This window comes from Biomphalaria glabrata, chromosome 7, assembly GCF_947242115.1.
Source record: "Biomphalaria glabrata chromosome 7, xgBioGlab47.1, whole genome shotgun sequence".
Classification (NCBI taxonomy): domain Eukaryota; kingdom Metazoa; phylum Mollusca; class Gastropoda; family Planorbidae; genus Biomphalaria; species Biomphalaria glabrata.
Window position 1 is genome coordinate 25,568,420 of NC_074717.1, and position 21,551 is coordinate 25,589,970.

General features: G+C 30.0%; 1 protein-coding gene across 5 annotated transcripts in view; it reads left to right on the forward strand.

The window, feature by feature from the left end:
* Nucleotides 1-492: 492 nt before the first annotated feature.
* The window catches only part of LOC106052858 (calcium-transporting ATPase type 2C member 1-like), a 53,874-nt gene continuing 32,815 nt past the window's right edge, over nt 493-21,551 (forward strand). For 2 of the 5 annotated variants that reach the window (XM_056035068.1, XM_056035069.1), the window contains exons 1-3: nt 16,586-16,911; nt 19,779-19,990; nt 20,902-20,991. In XM_056035068.1, coding sequence (XP_055891043.1) covers nt 16,884-16,911; nt 19,779-19,990; nt 20,902-20,991 — 330 coding nt within the window. In that variant the 5' untranslated portion in view covers nt 16,586-16,883. Of the gene's footprint in view, nt 744-12,233; nt 12,528-12,732; nt 12,763-16,585; nt 16,912-19,778; nt 19,991-20,901; nt 20,992-21,551 lie in introns of those variants that run through there. The other 3 variants (XM_056035070.1, XM_056035072.1, XM_056035071.1) reach the window with 3 other exon arrangements.

Genomic DNA, 21,551 nt, shown 5'->3' on the forward strand with positions numbered 1-21,551 from the left:
CACAAATCATCGTTATTCTATTCTATTTTGTTGAACCATAATAAAGTAAGCTAATTATATGTAGGCCTATTGTATATATTTATTGGTTGTTAAAGAACTCGAATAGTTTCGATTCTATTTTAAAATTTCCTTTTTTTTTTCTTTTTAGGCATTTTATCAATAGTTATTGCATATAATAAAATGAAGGATTATTACAATTAGAAACAGATTTAACATCAAACGAACACGTATTATTAATTAGAATTTTAAGAACTGCTTAAGAAAACCGATTTACATTGTAGGCCTACTCTTATTTCTAGGATGTAACGACCAACGAAACATTGCTGGTTGCTGGTTATTAGGAGGAGAGGGAGGTCTAATAATCTATGGTTTTATGATTTTATCTGATATATTAAGTCCTATATAGTAAATAGATCTATGCGAAACTTCAAAAAGAGCAATTATAAGGGAAAAGGTCTTCTGTTTTAGGAGGTACAATAATTGGGCATAGCACCGGAATTGCCAACAACGAACAAGTTATATTACCGATTTAGGTGTTCTAAAATGAACATAAATCTAGTTTGCATGTAGACCTAGTTCTTTTTAAAAGGATATTAATGAAGTGCATTTAAAATAAATAAGGATACATTTTAGTTGATCTTTTACATCACAACATTTAAAGCTGGAATCTCTTAGAAAACTCATTGACACAACTGTCGGTCCAGGGAAAGACGCCATTCTCAAAGCCGAAAAAGGCTTAAAAGGTAGACTAGAGACGAGTTAGAGTACTTTAGAGTTTAATCTATATAGATTATAGATCTAAATCTAGTCTGTAGAAATATTTAAAATTAGAGATCTCCAGTCTGTAGATCTAAACTACCTTTAAATTTATTTGATCTCTACTGACTCTAGAGCTAGAGTAGTAGATTAGTAGAGACTACTACTAGTAGCTATGCGAAATTCCCGGATGTTGACAGTTTTACAATTGCGGGAAACCTGAGCGGCCATTTTTAATTTTTTTTTACTTTGAAAATTAGTGACAATGACTTTTTGCTTAATTAGTAAATAAAAAATGTTATTTAGGAATCCATATCGATTTTTTAGGTTTAAAATATACATTTTTAAATTAAAAAACTAAAAAAAAAAAAAAATAATAATTTAATGTAAATTTTTTTGGGGTTGAACTTGAGTGATAAAAATAGTTATTATTTGCAGAACTATTACAAGACTCGTATTGCTTCATTTACAAAAAAATATTGTATTTCGTGTAGATAATCCATTTTAACATAGTTCTAAATCATCTACATTGCTTTGTATGTCCAAGGTTTTTTTTTTCTCTTCATTTATGTGAGGTACCCAAAGTTCATTAATGTTAATATGGCGGCCAATGGGACTGACCTTGAATTTTTGCATTTACGTACACATCTTTGAATGAACAAATTGACACATTTTGTTCTATCATTATTTTTGTGTGTAGTATATGCATTTTTCTGTTACTTCTACATAAGATTTGAAATCTCTAGGCCCAAGGATTTTTAATAATAGCATTTCTGTCCTGCATGTAGTATCTACATTGCGAAAACAAAATAAGTTTCTAATTACAGTCACGTGACTACAGTGCACTAATTTGGCCTATTTTTTACTGTAGTCAGGTGTAAACAATAAAACATCTTCGTAATGAAAATGTTCTCTGGAATTCTAGATCTAGATTATAAGTATAGATTCTTCAGCCAGATCTACCTTAAGTGATAAGTAATAATCTATTGATTGCTCAAATGACTGCACAAATGTAGATTATAGATCTAATTTGTAGACTAATTAAATTTTAATTTATAAATCATAAATTGACATAGATCTAGATCTAATTAAATCTAATTATAATCATAGCTAGATGATAACTTCTTTTAACTAGATCTAGACTCTAGATCTAGATTAAAATTATAATAAATATAGAAAATAATTATAATTAATAGAATCTAAGAATCATATAGATAGAATGCCTTTCTTGCCTTGGGCCTTAGACTTATGACTTTTACTAAGTTATACTTAACTTATGGGCTTGGCCTTGAAAATACTAGGCCTAGGTACTAGATCTAGAATAGATTCTAGATGAGTAGAGTCTAAGTGTAGACATTGTAGATATAAGTATAAGATATACTAGGTCTAGATCTGGTATCTTAGATCTAGATTAGATTGACTAGATTTATGAAGTTTTGAAATCAGATCTATTACTGGATCTAGACTTAGACTTAAGTTACAGTCAGTTACTGAGGACTGAGTGAGTTAGACTATTCTAAACAAGCTTTAGAAGACTTTAGCATCTAAAGTGACTAAAGAGCCTGCCTTTAGCCTTAGTGTAGACAGACTGTTGACTTTAAGTAACTATTCTAGACAAGCTTATGCTTAAGCTTAGACTTGACTTAGCCTTAGCCCTTGGGCAGGTCTTCGAGTAAAAATAATTTAATTTTTAATACTAAACTTTAGACTTTAGATCTAACTAGTCTTGTTTAGAAAGATAGATAGCAGATAGATAATATGCTAATTTAGATGGATTGAAAATAATCATCTAGATCTAGTAATGATATGCCTAATAAATATATCTAGATGTATTAAAAAGATAAGACTGTAATAAATCTAGTCCTAGAGTTAAGAGTAATTTATATAATCATAAAATAATTATTATCTATAAAAATCTTAGTCTAAAATAGTCTAAATTTACTATTTTTCTAGTTCTAGTCTTGTCACTATATTCTATGATCTATTTAGACTCAGTAGATACTCTAAAAAGTAAAAAAATAAAGTTTTCCCTTCAGACCTTGCGATCTATGGGGCAGATGATGTTACGGTCATCTGTTTCTTTGGCTAACGGTTAACAAGCAGGGTGTTATGTGACCAACTGCCTTTATTTTACCCAACTAAAGTCAGGTACCCATTAGAGTTGGGTGGACTCAAGGGCGTCCTAAAAATCCCGAAATTCAAAATCCCAGTCTTCATCTGGATTTGAACCCAGGACCTCAGGTTCGGAACCCAAGTGCTTAACCATTCAACCGCAGTGCCCCAGTATTTACTCTACTGTGATTTAAAAAAATAATCATTCAATGTGCAGATGTCTATCCTAGACTTTATAGATAGAAATATAGGAATAGGCAGTCTATATCCAGCTGTAAATCTAGATGCATATATATATATATATATATATATATATATATATATATATATATATATATATATAATACACACAGACACGCTCATGCTACACAGATTAATTTCTGTTTATAAATATTGTTAATCTTCAATAAATCAATCAGTAACAGAGTTTAAAACAATAAGGTATATAAAGGAAAAAAAAATAATACCAGCAAATATAGGTATGTTTCGTAAAATGTTCAGCAATACAAGCTATTTACAAGACACTTAGATATCCAGCCTCGGACGAATATCAAATTTTACTATCTGGTCATATCAGGCTCTGGCCGAATATCAAATAGTACTATTCGGTGCACCATTAATATATATATATATATATATGTGTATATATATATATATATATATATATGTTTGTGTGCTACTGTCCAAGTCTCCTTCGTCAGTTCATGTGTTGTTCTATATAGCTTTGTTTTAGTTTACTCTTCAGTTTTCATTTATTTCTTAATACATATATAAAATTGAATAAATTAAGAAAATAAAAAGAAAAAAAACAAATCCCTTTTCAGATCTTGTGGTCTGTATGGCATGTGATGTATAAAACTAATTTCTGTGTCCAGCGCAACGACCAACTGTCTTTACTATTCCCCAACTAATGTCAGGTACACATTAGAGCTGGTTGGACTCATAGGTGCCCAAAGATACCAAAATTAAAAGTCCCAGTCTTCTCCAGGATTTAAACCTCAGGGGCCCTGGTTTTGGAAGCCAAGCTCAACCCTTAACCCTAACCCTTATCACTCAACCACCGCACCTTTACAAATTACTAATGCTTTAGCCAAAATGCATTTAAGATGATGAGATTTTAAAAAAATTACTTAAAACTTAGCTCAGGAGCTTACCCAACTCATGAAAAAGCAATAATTTAATGGTTTAAAGTGTGTCGTAAAGCATGACTATTACTATCATTCTAGATCTATCATACTATTATATTTTCAAGCCAGAAATGAGTTATATCTTGTTTGGTAATTTATAATAAAAGATTCGTATATAGAAATAAATTTCAATTTATATATTTGCGTAACCTAGTAATATGTAGCTTCATTATATATCATATTAACCCATCATCATATCCAGTGCCTTAATTACAAACTCATTATTTATCCCTCATCAATTACATCAACCTTCTTCAATACATTGCTTATACTTTCATCAAAAATAATAATCAATTGAATGTCTTCTGATTCACTTATAAGTTGGTGAGTGGGGCAACTTCCTCAGGTCCAGAGCATAAGGGGGGACCCGTGATAGAAGATTCCCTTGTTTCTCAATCATTTTTATGATGATTAAAGGCCACTAAATAATATTAGCACACTGGGGCAAAATCTTACAAGCTGCAAATTTATTACAAAACAGTACATAATGTAGTCAAGCAGCCAACAGTACACTAGCTACGTAAGGTACTATATTTTAGATGTTTGTAATAAAAAGGCTGACAGTATAGAGGGGGTTGAGCCAATAAGTGTGATCTGGAACAGTATATATAGTTTACGCTTACTGCTTCTTGGCCCATATATGGCACTGGCCTGGGGCAATAAGGTCATTCATTATTATATATCTTCAAATTTACATTTACACACACACAAAAATTAAACAAATTAATAAAATATATTTAAAAAGAAGTAAAAAAAACAAAACATCCTAAGCTTTTTTTTTTTAATTGGTTTTTTAGCTATCTGATAAACATTAAAGAAATGAAATATGTTTTTGTTCTATTTTCAGAAAACATTATCCTATGTTAACGCATCAAAAAATATGCTTTTTTTTTAAAGCTGTTTCACCTACAACAATAAACTATATATATTATTGTTTGGTAAATAACAATTGCTTCAATAATCTACAATTTAAACAAATAAAATAAAGCAAAATAAATATTTAATTGCAAAACAAAGCATTAAGATAATACCGGATAGTTAAGAAAATTAGAAAAAAAATTAATATAAATAAAATATTATACAACAAATGCTTTTAGTAGGCACATCCTATGCTTTTTTTTTTATATATATATATTTAGCTATGTAATAAAAATTAGCGAAAAGTTACGCATTTTTGTTCAATTTTCAGAAAACCTCATATAGTATGAACAAAAATGCGTTAAAAAAAAAAATAAAATTAACTTCTTGAGCGTATAGATATAATCTATATATCATTGGAAAGCTCAGAACAAGTGCTTCCATAATGTATTATAAAGAATTTAAAAATCTAAAAATAAAATAATATTTTATTACAAAAATAAATTATAATAATGTCATTTTTAGTTGATTAAAAAAAGAAAAAAAAAAATCTGCAAATAAATTTTATAAAACAATTGGATAACTTAATTAAGCACATCCTAAGCTTTAATTTGATATATAGTTTTTATCAAAGTGATGAAAATTAGCGAAATGACATACACTTTAGTTCGATTTTTCAGAAAGTCTCACTTCCTGGGATTCCATTGCTTCAATGTATAAGTGAAAACGCGTCAAATTTTACAACATTTTTTTATCAATTGGACCTATATTAACATTCTATACCTCGTTGGAAAGCTCAGAACAAGATCTTTAATAATTTACTATTAAAATTAAAAAAATAAAATTTCACAAATTTTTATCACATAGCTACTACTAGATCTATGGTAGATTCTTATTAGGCACCCGACTTTCGGGAACTAGGTCAATGTTTTATTTTTTTATTTGGTGAAGGTTTAACTTACAAAAAAACTGAAAGCAGATTCTTATTCTGCAACTAAAGGACTATAAAAATAGTTGTGTTCCTTTGTATTACCACCCATAGTCAAGATTTTATTTTAAAATAAATTGGGTCACCTCATGCTCCTATTTACTATTTTGAACGCAGTTTTTGGGCTTTCTCCTTTAGTTGAACAGTGAGCACCGGTGTTGAACACCACTACGTAATTGCTAATAAATTATATCTGTGTTACTTAAAAATTATTTAAATTGTAGTAAAAGAAGTAGATTTACTTTTGCAATATGTATTTATAGTCTATTTCCTCATATACTCTCTCTCTCTCTTTATATATATATAAGTATAACAGGCAGTGGTGGATAGTTTGTGACACTACACGCTGAGTGTATACCTCTCCTCACTGCCAGCTTATCTTGCGTGATCACATGCAGTGGGCATGGTCTCTGGCTTCAAATTAGCAGCCCACACTTTTTCTTTCATTCATAAGTTATATATTCTAGATATCTCGATCTAGGTCATGTTTATTCATTGAAAAAAACATAGATTTATTAATCGCAATAATATTTCTTAATACGATTTTGCTGTGTTCAAAAAGGAGAATGAGCTGAATTCATTATTATTTGTTTGGACACCCCCTTTTTAAATTTTATTTAACAGCTAATGGTATAAATGTGATTGGAATGTCTTTCTAAAGATGTTTGGAAGCTTATTTTGATATGCCCATCAGCCTACGATCAAACAGGCTCATATTATAGCCTTCATCCCTTATATGGGTATGAATTGCCGGGGGAGGTTAAAACAACAGCTTTACATATACACGGTTACCGCGAATCTAAATAACTGCCATCTGCATTGGAAAAACGGAACAAAATTACTGGAACTTATCTAAAATTGGACATGCGCAGTTCCGAAACGTCGTTTTTAGCTCCAAACATAAAAACAAATGAATTACAAAAAAAAAAAAGCGACCCGTTTAGAAAGGAGAATTTGATGGGGTGTTCAAAATATAAGAGCCTCCTCTAGTAGTTAGAGATATTGTGGCAAAAGTGACTAGATAAGTCTAATAACTAATTAAAAGTTAAAGTTAAAATATATACTAGTTTAGTGATAGATTGAGATTCTAGATCTATAGATTATAATATATCTATAATCTATACTAAAGATCTAGATCTATGATATATAATGACACAGTGACAGTCAAGTCACACTCAGCTCAGTGCACACCAAGATTCAAATCACTGCCACTCACTGCTAGTGTCACTGGTTTGGTTAAATTAAAACTGTTACTGTTAAACTTTGCTAGACTTTTAGAGTTTAAAAGAATACTATGAAGTCTATAAAGTATAAAGCTAACAGTTTGCTGTCTTTCTTTGCGTGTCTACATCCTATGTAGACACTTAGTGATAGGAACTAAACTAAATTTTAAAAGTTAAACTAAAACTAAGTTTCAACTAGAATAAAGTAGTTAAATGATTAGTCTAGTTTATCATGAATTCTAAATTATAGTTAAACTAAACTAAAGAAAATTAATTAAACTATACAAACTTTTTCATAACTTTTAGTTAAATGATTAGTCTAGTTTATCATGAATTCTAAATTATAGTTAAACTAAACTAAAGAAATATATAAATAAATATATTTGTGCTTGTAAAACCTTTAAAAAAGAAAGGTACTTTAAAAAAAATAACTTAATTCATTAACTTATTACTTAACGGAAAATCTTACTTATACCGTTAATGTTTAAAATCTCATTAAATAACCGATTTAGAATTTCACATGACCACTCAACATTGAGCAAACACTATTGCATAACGCACAATGGAAAAAAAAAACGCAGGGTAGTGTAGTATCATCGACTACACACATACAGTACACTAGGCTTACAAGTGTATGTCTACCTGGCCAGTTTGTTAAAATCAGTAGTACACTCTATATTTAAATTTTGGTCAGGGAGGGTGCAATGTGGATTAAGACGTGTTTTTTTTTTCTAGACCTGGTTATCCTTTATGCTTTTAGATCTATATAGGCTTATCTGTCAATTTAGACCTAGATCTCAATAATAAGTCTAGAGACTAGAATCTATTATAAGTTTTGGCTTCATCTAAGGTCTAAGCTATAAAAAGGGTGTACTTGATGTTCCTGCAGTTAAAAAATTATTTTTGCCACAGATGAATTGATTAAAACCACTAAATATTCACCTAAATCGCTAATCAGATTCCCACTATAAACAGAAATTAAACATCACCATGTGACATAAAAAAATTCTAAACAACCCCATTCATAATATTTGCATAGAAGCTTTTGTCAAAAAAATGTTTAACAACATTTTATAATACTGCTACTTTCAAGTGCAGATATTGACTCCCATAACTTCTACTTTACCCTCTTCAAATGCAGACTAACAAAATAGTTGTTGACTGCATCATTTTTTGATAATCAAGTTGTTGATATCACATGACCAGAAAACAGGGATGTGCGTTTCAACAGCTACCACATGTTGAAAAGTTTAACAAATTTTAATTAAACGTTTTAGTTTGTAACTAAAAAAAAATTAATTAAACTACAATTTAAACTTTACTATTTTTTTCTAGTTAAACTTTGGCCTTAATTAATTTTTTTTAGTTTTAAGGTTTCTAACTTTATAGTTAACTTTTACCCAGACAGTTTACACTTATATACAGAGTTGACTATAAAAGTATCTAGATCTAGTAAGTCTAGGTCTACTACTAGTACTACCTACAGTAGTTTACTTTTACAGTTCATTATAAATGTCTATCTAGATTCTAGCTCTGACATTTTAAAAAATTATAAATCAACATTCAACATTGACACTACAGGCTAATTATATCTAGATCTACAACTAAATATTAAAGAGAAACTCTCAATGAATGGTATTTCAAACTTAAGTTATTGACATATACATATATATATTTAAATTCTGCACAAAAGTTTTAATAGTAAACATTGTACATGCCATGTAGTACATCTAGACTAGAACTATAGGAAAGAACTGATATGAATATGTATTTATATATATACATTGAGAACAGGTAACCGTAATATTTGTCATGCTACTATGTTATTTATATATTCTGATTTTTATGGTGGAAATACTATGTGTATTGAAGTTTGCATTTGATTCTTTGTATTTAACATAAACCAGATTTTAGCTGACTTCCTGATCACAGAAACATTTGAACTTACCATCATGCATGTCATGTACCTCTAGGTCTCAGAGGGAAACTCTACTTTTAAAAAATATTCATGGGCCTGCTTATATTCTTATTTTATACACTAAACAAATTTTATATCATCATTAACAGCAGTGCTTAAGTAAAACCTTCATGTGTGCCTGCATGATTTATTTATTAAAGCAGCTTATTTTAAATATTCATTACTAACACAATATATTCCTAATGAGTTGATTGGACTAGATCGTTTTGATCTTAATAAACAGTCAGATGACATGATATGCAACATTACAAGATCAGATTTTATACTGTAACATACCTTATTGCAATATTGCTACAAATTACTGTTGCTTACAAAAGTTTGAAGAACTTATTGATCTACAATGTGACCTGATGTGTTTTTTTTTCTTTTTTAACAAAATCACAGACCTGCCTACCAAAAAAAGTCCAAATGTGTAATGCTGATGGTCAAAATGCGTATTTTGGCACCAGAATGCGTAACACTTACGCGATCCACTATTTTGCCATATATATATATATATATATATATATATATGTGTGTATATATATATATATATATATGTGTGTATATATATATATATATATATGTGTGTATATATATATATATATATATATATATATATATATATATATATATATATATATATATATATATATATATATATATATATATATATATATATATATATATATATATATATATATATATATATATAGTATTAGATCTAGATGTCATGATTAGATCTACAATCTAAATCTAGATCAATACGACAATAGAGATGATATCTAACCTAGATCTGGAATAATCTGGATCTATGTCTATATAATGAATATAATCTACTCTAGATCTGGGCTCAAGAGTGTTACAGAAGCCGTGGATCCGCTACAAACATAGGTCTACTCCAAACTTTCGTAGGCCTACCTTCACCCTTGATCTATTCTATACTAAGACTAAGAATCTAGTCTAGATCTAGACTAGATGTTAGTAGATGTTATCGATCTAGATAATCTAAATCATACTACAACTAAATTGGATCTAGATTGTAGAGTAATGTAGAGAATCATGACATAACGTAATGACTAGCTAGACTCTAGCTAGATCTATTCCTGTATAACAAGTTATCTAGATTCTAGATCTAGAATCCAGATCTAGATCTAGACTAGATATCTACAATGTCACTCAATGTGTTTTGAATTGATAGCACTTCGATATTTTTTTTCTATACAAATGAATACGGGAATCAAGGATTCAACAAAATTTATTTCTACTAATAAACTTACAAACAAAAAAGTCACGTTGGTGTATCAACTAACTGACGGTACCAACCCGCCACTCCCTCACTCTCGCATTCTTCATTTCTAGACTAAATCTAATTGCTTTTAAGAACCAATCAACGTATAGATCTGGGCACAATGTGTTCCCCCACCTTTTCTGTCCCCCCCCCCCCCCCCCCCAATAGGACGGCTTAGCGTGACCGCTCGTAAGCTAGTCAAGAGAGGGAGAAAAAAAAAAGGATACGAAATGCGTAACGCGGCGGGTTAAATGTATACTGTCATTTTTGGGAGATTTTGCGTAACGGTAGGCAGGTCTGAAATCAGCACAAACATTTAATAGTGCATTGGAACTGTTGACATTTTCTCCATGCATTGATTCTTTCAGTGCATTGAAAAAAAAAAAAAAAGAAATATATATTGCAAAAAAAGTTTTTGCTAAAGGATGGAGTTACAAAAAGTGACATAACTTTAAATTTTGTTTTTTTAAGTTTGAACTGAACAAGAAAAAATAATATATACTGGTTTATATTATATATATATATATATATATATATATATATATATAAATTTGAAAATTTGAACAAAAAATCTTGCTGAAAAATGTTATTTGTAACATTCCTTACTTTCGCTGCATGGAAAATATTCATATAATTATACACAATATCTTTGATGAAACTCAATATAAAAAAAAAGCATTCCTTACTACAATAGATATTTTTACTGGCTTCTCATTATAAGCAGATGAACACAAATTCTAATTATTAACTAAATTTCATTTCACTAAAGATCTTTGACCCTAAGTATAATAAATGATTCAAAAGTTGATTCTTACATAGATAACTCTGTCTATACTTCTAAGTAATTATTATACAGTCATATTTCTTCTACCAATAAACTTCATGTTACATCATTCCTGTACCAAACTTTTTTTTTAATAAATAAAATAACTATGTCCAGTATTTAATTAGTGGGAACTAAAGGACTTGTACAACCTTTCTTCCATAAAAAAATAAACAAATATAAACATTTATTAAAGTTAATGTAACAATCACCATTTATGAAGCTAATTGCTGAGAGTAAAATAAACTGAGAGATTTTAATGTTCAAAGTTCCATTGCATTTCTGGCATCCTGGGTTATCACTTGCATCTTTTCTTTATTAATGTTAACTTCACTTTATTAAATGGCTACTATTCAGGCAACAATTACAATGTGTTATCTTCATATCTGTTATCTGACATACTTTTCCATAACTTGCGGGCACCATTACATGCACCTCGTATATATACATATATATAACTAAGCTATCCAATTCAAAAGAAATTATATCTCCTACATAAGGAAAGTAATGTGCTGATTCTTCTAGATCAACATATTTTATTTTCAAATTAAAATAATGATCAGATTTTGTTAATCTTAATGGAGAATTTAACATATGACTCATTAATAGATTTGTTGACATAGTAGTTTTTGAAATCGTGCTAACCATACAACTTTTTGCTTGTAGGAGAACAATCCACTTTGGATGAGTTCATCCTAACTTAACTGAAAGAATATTTCTCTGTGTCAAATATTTATAATTCTTTACGAAATGTTTTTTTTTTTGGTTTGTAATTTGAATTACAAAGCCTCCATATTTCACATTTTCACATGTTTCTTATGATGTGCTGATATTATTTTAAATTTTATGGTTTTTATGTTACTGTTTTTTTTTTTTTTTTTGTTTTTTTTTCATAATAAATTGAATTTTATTTTTATATCTTTAAGAATGTAATTTTTATGATTTATAATAATAATCTTTATTATCCATAAGGAAATTTGTTTTACAATTGTGCATTACAAAAAACAATAGATGATTAGAGAAAACATCATTATATATTAATTTAATATTTTAATTATTTTTGAAACTGTAATGTTTGTGCCCATGAATCTTGAAAACAAATATAATTGTTGCATTTCCATTCACAGTGTTTAATTTGCAAGGGGAAAAAGGCTAGTGTTAATAGCTTCATAGGCTTCATATTAGATATGGTTAATCTATTGGATCAGAAGTTTCCCTCAGAAATTCTCAATGCTCTGTGTAGAGTAGCACAGCTGTTGCTAGTTCATCAAACTAGCTAATATACAATTCCAAAAGGGACAAACACTGTTGCCGTGTATCATAGACCACAAGGTATAATACACCTGTTACAACAAAGTATAAATAGGTGAAATATTTTACTAATCTTTTAAATTCAAAATGAAGCCAAAAAAAAAAAAAAAAAAAGCTGCATTTTATATATGCTAAAATAGCTTTTTGTATGTTCCTTAAGAAAAAAAAAGAAAAAAAAAATTGCTTTTTAATGTATGGACTTATTTGTCTACTATTACATCATCAGGAGACACTTGTAAGTCTGCATGATTGTTAGGTGAGCAAAATAGTTTTGTGATTATTGACAAAGTTTACTTGGTTTGTTGATGAAAGCACACATAGGTGCGCACTGATGCCCCCCTTCTTCTCCCCCCGCCCCCCCTTTTTTTTTCTTGTTAAGGAAACCTTAAAAAAACAAAAACAATTCATAATATGTAAACAAATATTAAATAAAAGATAAATATAAATAAAATAAAAGATAAATATAAGAAACATATTTAAACCTCACTTTTGTGAACTCATTTTGAACCTAGCTTTTTAGGTTTTTAACTTCTCTCTATGAAGTGAATGTAGCAATTATCTTTCAAACTTTCTATCAATTGAATCTAGCAATTATCTTTCAAACTTTCTATCAATTGAATCTAGCAATTATCTTTCAAACTTTCTATCAAGTGAATCTAGCAATTATCTTTCAAACTTTCTATCATGTGAATCTAGCAATTATCTTTCAAACTTTCTATCAAGTGAATGTAGCAATTATCTTTCAAACTTTCTATCAATTGAATCTAACAATTATCTTTCAAAGTTTCTATCAAGTGAATCTAGCAATTATCTTTCAAACTTTCTATCAAGTGAATGTAGCAATTATCTTTCAAACTTTCTATCAAGTGAATGTAGCAATTATCTTTCAAACTTTCTATCAAGTGAATGTAGCAATTATCTTTCAAATTTTCTATCAATTGAATCTAGCAATTATCTTTCAAACTTTCTCTACTTCTTTATAATTACTCACAACTGTTTTCACAAAGTTTCCTTTTCAAGCTGTTAGCTGACATGTTTCTTATCATCACAACAGTGTTAGTTTTATTGAATAACAAATAAGTGTCCAGCAGGTAAAAATCCACAAAAACTATTGAATAACTCTACACATTTAAAACTCACGTGTCTATAGGATGTAATCAAAGAGGGTAAGGGTCACTACATCTTTTATCACTAGAGAAATGTTGGTATAGTGTTCTATATTAAGATTAATCTTTAAGATGGCTGTATATACAGAGGTGCTTCTTGAAATAATCACCAAGTAGTCTAATGAATTACTTATCAACATCATAATGTTTTCCTTTAAAATACTCCAGTTATTATCTTTTAATGGATTAATTTATACATGCTTTTAACCTCTGTGTGCTTTTATCTGTGTTCATATTTAAACACACTGCTTTTAACAATATGCTTCAGCATGTAACTTTGCCCTGCTGATAGAAATTGCTTTTTTTTGTTATAATGTTTATACAGTCATGGTTATAAATTGGTTTCTTTTACATAAGCATCTGGGCTTGACAAAATCAATTACTTGTTGATGTCTAGTTTGAAAAAAGATTTTTAAAAATTCTTATTACATTCAGGTCATTTTGGTTTATCTCAGCTAAACTAAATGACTCATAAGTCATAAAGGCTCTTTGTTGCTGTTAAATTGCAACCTAATTTAGTATCGTTTTTTTTTTTTAAATTAAATGTATCATATTGGAAATATTTTGTTTTTACAATTATTTGATATGTAAACACTGAAGAACATTTAGAATACTGGTAGTTTGATTTGAATGCACACAATGGCACAATATTTTTAGATTTAATTTATTTTCTAATTTGTCAACTATTTCCTTTATATAAAAAAGAAAAACAATGTAACTTCACAATAAAACTATTCAAACCCAAGCAAACCAAATCTTCCTTCCCCCCTCACACACTCTGAGGTCTTTTATAAGCTATGCACCTTTTTACCTGTAAACAACCATGTATGTTACTAACAAACACTTAACCTTTAATTTTGCTTAGATAGATGCAGAGACTGTGTGGAATAAGTTAAATATCAAAATCTTATTAATCTGTAAACATTCAGATTACTGGTATATCCAGAATCTATATAAATTAACTCAGATTATATAAAGGTAGAAAAGAACAATTTGGATTAATCAGTTACTTAGTGTGGTTCGTATGTAGAGACTCTTGTTTTTTCAATTAGTTTTAATTATTTTATACAGAGAAACTTTTTTACCTGTTCAAATGGCCTGTTGTGTGTTCAAGTAATTAAATTTCAAGACATTGTTTCATTATCTGTCTGTATTCCAAAGCATTATTTGATCACAAGCAAGTGGGACTATACAAAAATGGACATTTATATTGTGGTAACTTTGAATATGACGTCACCCACCATAAAGCTTTTTAGCAATCGAAGAAGGACTCTCACTTTCACTGCTCATTTACCCTATTATTCTACTTCAAGGCAAAATTCAAGTTGGCTGCATGGTTGTGCTTCACCTGTGCAATAATCTTCATTTTGGATAAAACTTCAGAAACTTGTAAAACAAAATTAAAGGAAACTACATCCTATGATATTTGCTTTTAGTGTATTCATTATATCTGAAGACAGAAATGGACAATTCATCATAGTTTAGAGAATCCATAGTAGTTATAATTCTACTCTGGTGCTATCAAATTTTTCATTGTTTGACATTAGCAGATGGTAAAACAATATTTTTGACATGGTCAGTGGTTAAGCAGGCCTTCTTGTACACAACCCTCTTCCTCTTCAAGGTTTTTAATTTACTGTCCAAACAAGAAAAAGATAAACCTAGAAGTTTCTGCCTGTTCATTAATAATTCTCAATGAAATATGATTTTTAGGGGCCCCCGAAAGGGGAAAAGATGCTATTAGTTTTGTGCGAAATGTCTGTCCGTCCGTCCAGTTTAGATCTCGTAAACTAGAAAAGATATTGAAAATCCGACATCACAATATTTTACACCATTGAAAGTTCTGATGCAACGGCTACTTTTTTTTTTCTGAAAGCGAAAAAATCTAATTTTTAAAATCAGTTATGCAAGCAGTTTTTAAAGAGAAAAAGCTAATTAGTATGCATTATAAGTTAGACCTAAATTAAAACGAATAGTAATCTTGTAAACGTCATTTTTGTGAACAACTAATTATTGCGGAAATATTTCCTTTTTTTTTTTTTTTTTGGTGCATTCGAATAAGAGATTGATCCTTTTCAAAACAATTACATCTATTATAAGACTTCAGTTAGGCCAGGAGAGGCGCGGTAGCTGAGCGGTAAAGGAATTGGCTTCCGAACTGGGGGCCCCGGGTTCGAATCCTGGTGAAGACTGGGATTTTCAACTTCGGAATCCTTAGGTGCCTCTGAGTCCACCCAGCTCCAATGGGTACCTGATATTAGTTGGGGAAAAGTAAAGGCGGTTGGTCGTTGTGCTGGCTTCATGACACCCTCGCTAACCGTAGGCCACAAAAACAGATGAACTTTACATCATCTGGCCTATAGACCACAAGGTCTGAAAGGGGAACTAGTTAGGCCAGGTTCACATCTAACTTTGCATTCACTTGCACCTATCCTTTGATCTGCTGTACCGTTGGGGCACTACACAAGATCTGTCAACCTTCTTTCTCCATTCTTATCTCTCATTTCTCTTTGATATAATTTCATTTGGATGTTCATTCTGAAAATATTGAATCCTGCCTGGGTGGACCACTTCGGGGCCGATTTTGAGTTTGTATTTCCACACAAACTGTCTTTGTAATCTTGTTACTATTCTTATCATGTTTCTCTGAAAATAAAAACTTTATAGGCTCTTGCATGTTTGCTCACAATACTTGAACCTACTATGACCCCTGCCATGCAAAACCACTGGTTATGTTATCAGAAAATAATTTTTTAATAGATTAAACTTCAGTTTGTTTAATCATATTGCTGGGTGCAGCTACATGTATATTTTTTTTTATCTGAAAAAAAAAACAACACAACTCTTGACATCTTTCTGAAAGTTAATTTTCTTCCCATTTTTTTGTTTCAAGTCATCACTCCTGGAGCCTGACTAATTCTGGTTACAGATTGTAACTAGATCAATACTGTTGATAATCTCTGTTTAAAATTGTGTTTTAGGGTTTGTTTTGTAGATTTTTCAAATGCTGCTGTCCATCATGTTGGAGTGACTGAAGCCTAAGTCTCAATGAGTTATTGTGTGAAAATATTGATTACCAATAAGCGTGCATGTGTGCACATAGCAGGGATACTGATTTATGCTGTGACTGCATTGTTGTCAGTTGAAATTAAGTGTTGTAGGTATTGGATTTCTTTCTTTTCCACTTATTGGTGGTTGATAAACTTATAAGATGGCTGCTTCTGGAAAAGATCTTAAAGGTTTGTCCTTCTCCGCCTGTTTCTTTAGAATAAGTTTTGTTGAAACCCATACAGATATTGAAATTCTCTTTTTTTAGCACTATTTTTATATTAAAAAAAAAGATTAAAAACAAACAACTTAATGTTTTTTTGTACAATCATTGTCTTTAACAATCAATAGTTGAAATTTGATGTTAGGTATGGTAGACTCTAGAACTTACTGAAATAAGCATTAGAAGAGTGAGTTATCTAGTAATCTATTGACATGTCAACTTTTCTTAACAAGTAATCCATTCAGTTCTCTTTTTACAATACCTCTATTCAACTCATAACTTCGTGGAATCTGGAACCTTCTGGGTGGGTTGAATCATAAACACATATCTCAAAAACGGCTTTAACAATATTCCTAGAAATTTGACAGTTGGTGTATATCATTGGGAAAAGAATTATTAGCATGTTGGCCACACTTGGAAAACTCTAATTTCACTGTTATAATTATAAGTATAAAAAGTGGAGGGATGGAACGGGCTAAAAAATGTTCCATTATATTTTAATCTTAATTCATTGGTTAATAAGAAAAAACAAGAACAATATTTAAAATAAAATACTTTTTCAAAACTGTTAAATAACAAATCTATATTCGTATTAATTTTTTTCCTTTTATATACCTTATTGTTTTAAACTGATTGATGAATTTAATCTTAACAGTATTTATAAACTAATTAACTAATCTGTGTAGCATGAGTGTGTGTTTATGTACAAGGCCACCAACTGTAAAGGGTGTGTGGGGAAGGGTCAATGTAAAATATTAAGTATATATTTTACTAGTTAATAATGTAAATTTCTCAAAAGTAAAGTGCAATCTGGCTTGTATAGTGAGTGTTCATGAATTTCAGACCAACAACTGATCATCAGGCTTGTAATTTAAAGTCCAAGGACCGGTTCTGGTTCTGGCTTCAAGGACTTAATACTGATATTAGCTGTTTGTTAATAGTTGGAATCTGAAGCGTTGTAGGTCAATATTTATTGTTTTAGATTAATTCATTTGCGGCAAACGATATTTTATTAACAGCGGGAACATCAATTATACCTATTTATTGTTTGAACCTTAGATGGTGCCGAAGCATAGATTTAATTGTAGTCAGTAGGCCTATTATTGATATCTATGTTTAGATCTACAGTTGTATAGAACTAAGAGAATTAGGAAAACTAACTATAGAAGAAAAAAACTCATCCACACCCTCCCTAGCAAAAAAACATAAATAGACTGTGTGTTCGACTGATTTTAACAACCTGGTCAGATAGCCGTCGTGTGCCTACACATGTATTCCTAGTGTAGTGTGTATAGTTGATGGTGTTGACCATTACACGTTTTTTTTTCCTTGGGCATACACAATCAGTTCATAATAACACTTTTCATACTCTAGTAATGTCTACATCACTGTCTGCTCTATGAAGTGTACCAGCTGTTTGTTGATATGTACTTGGAGTAGTAGAAATACTCAATAAAGAGAGGCTTCTATTGTGGGATATTTTAGTGTTTTTTTTTCCCTCAGCCACAGAACTTTGGCCATGACCTGTTCAATTATACATTGTGTACAACTTGTTTAATAATGTACTAAAAGTATTAACATCTCACCATTGAGAAACATCTCTAAAAAATTTTACAGTAGGGAACATTTACATTAAAAGATACCTTTGTTTAGATAAATGCATCTATATTTTGTCTATAAAATGTATACAAATTGGTTAGTGTCTTCTGGATTTGTTGTTATCTCTGTTGATTATCATTTTGTTGAGGCTCACAAAACTCTATGCTGATGTTTGTATATCTGATTGATTCAAGTTTCACTGCCACCTTGAAGGTTCCATCCACAGCTACATTTGTAGCTGCTTGAGTATATTAAGGTTAAAAAAGAATCTGAGTACACTACCATTGGAAAAGGTTAAAGAAGGAGTACAAAATAGATTTCTCTTGCTCAAAGAAAATATACCTTATTTCTGATAGTGTTTTGCACAAGCCCACCACATTTGCTTATTGCCCTTGACTGCTTTGATTCCCTGCCTAGGAATTCGTTTTTAAGCTTCAATTCTTTTTCCTGTTCTCAGTATGGAACTTTTTTTTCAAAAATATTTATAAGACTTTCTTCTATTAGGTTTTATTTAGGAGTAACCAAATCACACATATATCAGGTTTAATTTACTATCAAAAAATGTTATTTATCAATTGATTTAGAAGCACCTATGTAATAAGCATCTTATTAGCAGCACTGTCTCGAAATACTTAAAGGTATATATATATATATTTTTTTTAAATTTCTTCTTAATTCTGTGAATAAGTAGATTTAACAAGGGGTAATTAAATTTATATATAAAAATATGCTTTTTAAAAGAAAAAGTTATAAATATTTGTTTAATTTATAATGTATTTGCATGAGGAATAACAATTGTGTAAAATTATCTTCATTACTGAATCTTGTAGTATAAATGTATTACTATTTATCTCATTTTATAATTATAACAGGTGTTTTCTGAAGCAAATGCAAACATTTATGCAGGCTAAAATATTAACTAATTAGCTATTCAGTAATATCACAGTTAATGTTTATCCTAATTATAAAACTAATTAAAAAAAACAACACTTAAATTGCTGGTAGTTTAACAAAAAACAATAAATAAGTGAAATGGATTAACCTTGTTTAATTTTGTTTCTTTTTTCAATATTAGTTCAGTTGTTGTTGTTATTGCTTCTATAACATGATGCCTTTAAAATATCTGTAGTAGTATTTCAATTGTAAACATTATTGATACATGTGAAAACAAGTTTTAACCAAGTATTTAGGATATCAGAGTAAACAGTATCATTTTTGTGTGTGTGTTTATTTAAGGTTTTGGCTCTTTGGACAAGGCAGCCATGATGTCACAGCTCCATTCAGGAGATGCAGCAAGCATGTCAGTGCGTGACGTCAAGGATTTGCTTCGCACTGACTTAGAATATGGTCTCCAGAGTGAAGAAGCTCGCCGGCGCTTACATGTTCATGGCCCAAACAATTTTGATATTGCTGTTGAAGAACCCCTATGGAAAAAATATCTGGATCAGGTCTGAGCATGCTGTTTTTTATATCTAGAACTCTTTGCCATGATTTATTTTTGAAAGTAGTATTGTCAATGTGCACAAGTTCAGGAGTTTCTATGTTCCTCTACTTTAAACACAGTGTAGATTATATTTTTATGAATATCTTTACATGGTCTTCCAGATATGAATGATCCATTGGCTATTAGTTTTTACTTTCTGGTCTCTGCTCCAATTTCAGCCTGTTTTTCTTTCTGGGTGTACTCCCATAGCCTTTGATCATAAAAGATCAACTGCAAGGCGGCAGTTATTTAGTTTCAAAATTGTCTCTCCTAGATGTACTGCTATCCCTAGCTAATGAGCTACCTGGGTTTAGAACTATAGCTCTCTATACTTGCTTTTTGCTATTATTTATCCTGATTTTTTCTGATTTATTAAAGTGAAAGTCCTAACCAACTCAACCCTTCATGACTGCAGACCAGTTGGCCTGCGGCTGATTGATATTCACAGCTAGCCCTTACATAAAAGGGCCTTTTAACCTATATGCCACAATGTCCCCTTTTATATAATTATTATAGTGTTTATATAATTGTTTATTTGTAACTTGTCCAAGTTACATCTTGTAACAAGAAGAAGGGCTCATGCCTATGTTTGCAAACAGCGTGTGCAATCACACACCTATATATATATGAGAAGGAAGGACATATCCTATAGGATAAGAGGCTTGTTTCTACTTTTTTATTGCTCATAATATGAAATAAGATTATTGTTTTTTTCAAGCTCTTAAAATTTAATTCCAACACAAGTAATCAATAGCAGTTATAAACATTAACATTATTAAAATGTTATCTAAAAATGATCACCACAAATATCTTTATGAGCTGCTCATCCTGACTTTTCAAAGAGTTTACTTACATTTTTTTTTTTTTACATTTCAGTTTAATAATCCTCTTATCTTGTTGTTGTTGGCATCAGCTGGAATCAGTTTATTTATGAGGCAGTTTGATGATGCTATCAGCATCACTGTAGTGAGTATTACACCTGTTACATGGCTTAACCTCTCACAGTTTGCTGCAAGAAGGATTAGTCTATTCAACTTTTGCACTATTTACCATAATAAAGATTTTAAAAGAATGTACACTATTTACCATACTAAAGATTTTAAAAGAATGTACACTATTTACCATATTAAAGATTTTAAAAGAATGTACACTATTTACCATACTAAAGATTTTAAAAGAATGTACACTATTTACCACATTAAAGATTTTAAAAGAATGTACACTATTTACCATACTAAAGATTTTAAAAGAATGTACACTATTTACCATATTAAAGATTTTAAAAGAATGTACATGATTTACCATACTAAAGATTTTAAAAGAATGTACACTTGCAATTGCAGAAATTGTTTTTGGTTGAAAAAGAATCAGAAAGACTCATCAAAAAGTTCAAATTCCTATTCCATTTTGTCCTTTTTCTACCTAATGATAAACTCTGCAAACACATTTAATATGCTGTCAGCAGAAGTGATAATGGATTGGGAATAATAATTGGAATAATATTATACTTCTGATATAATAACATT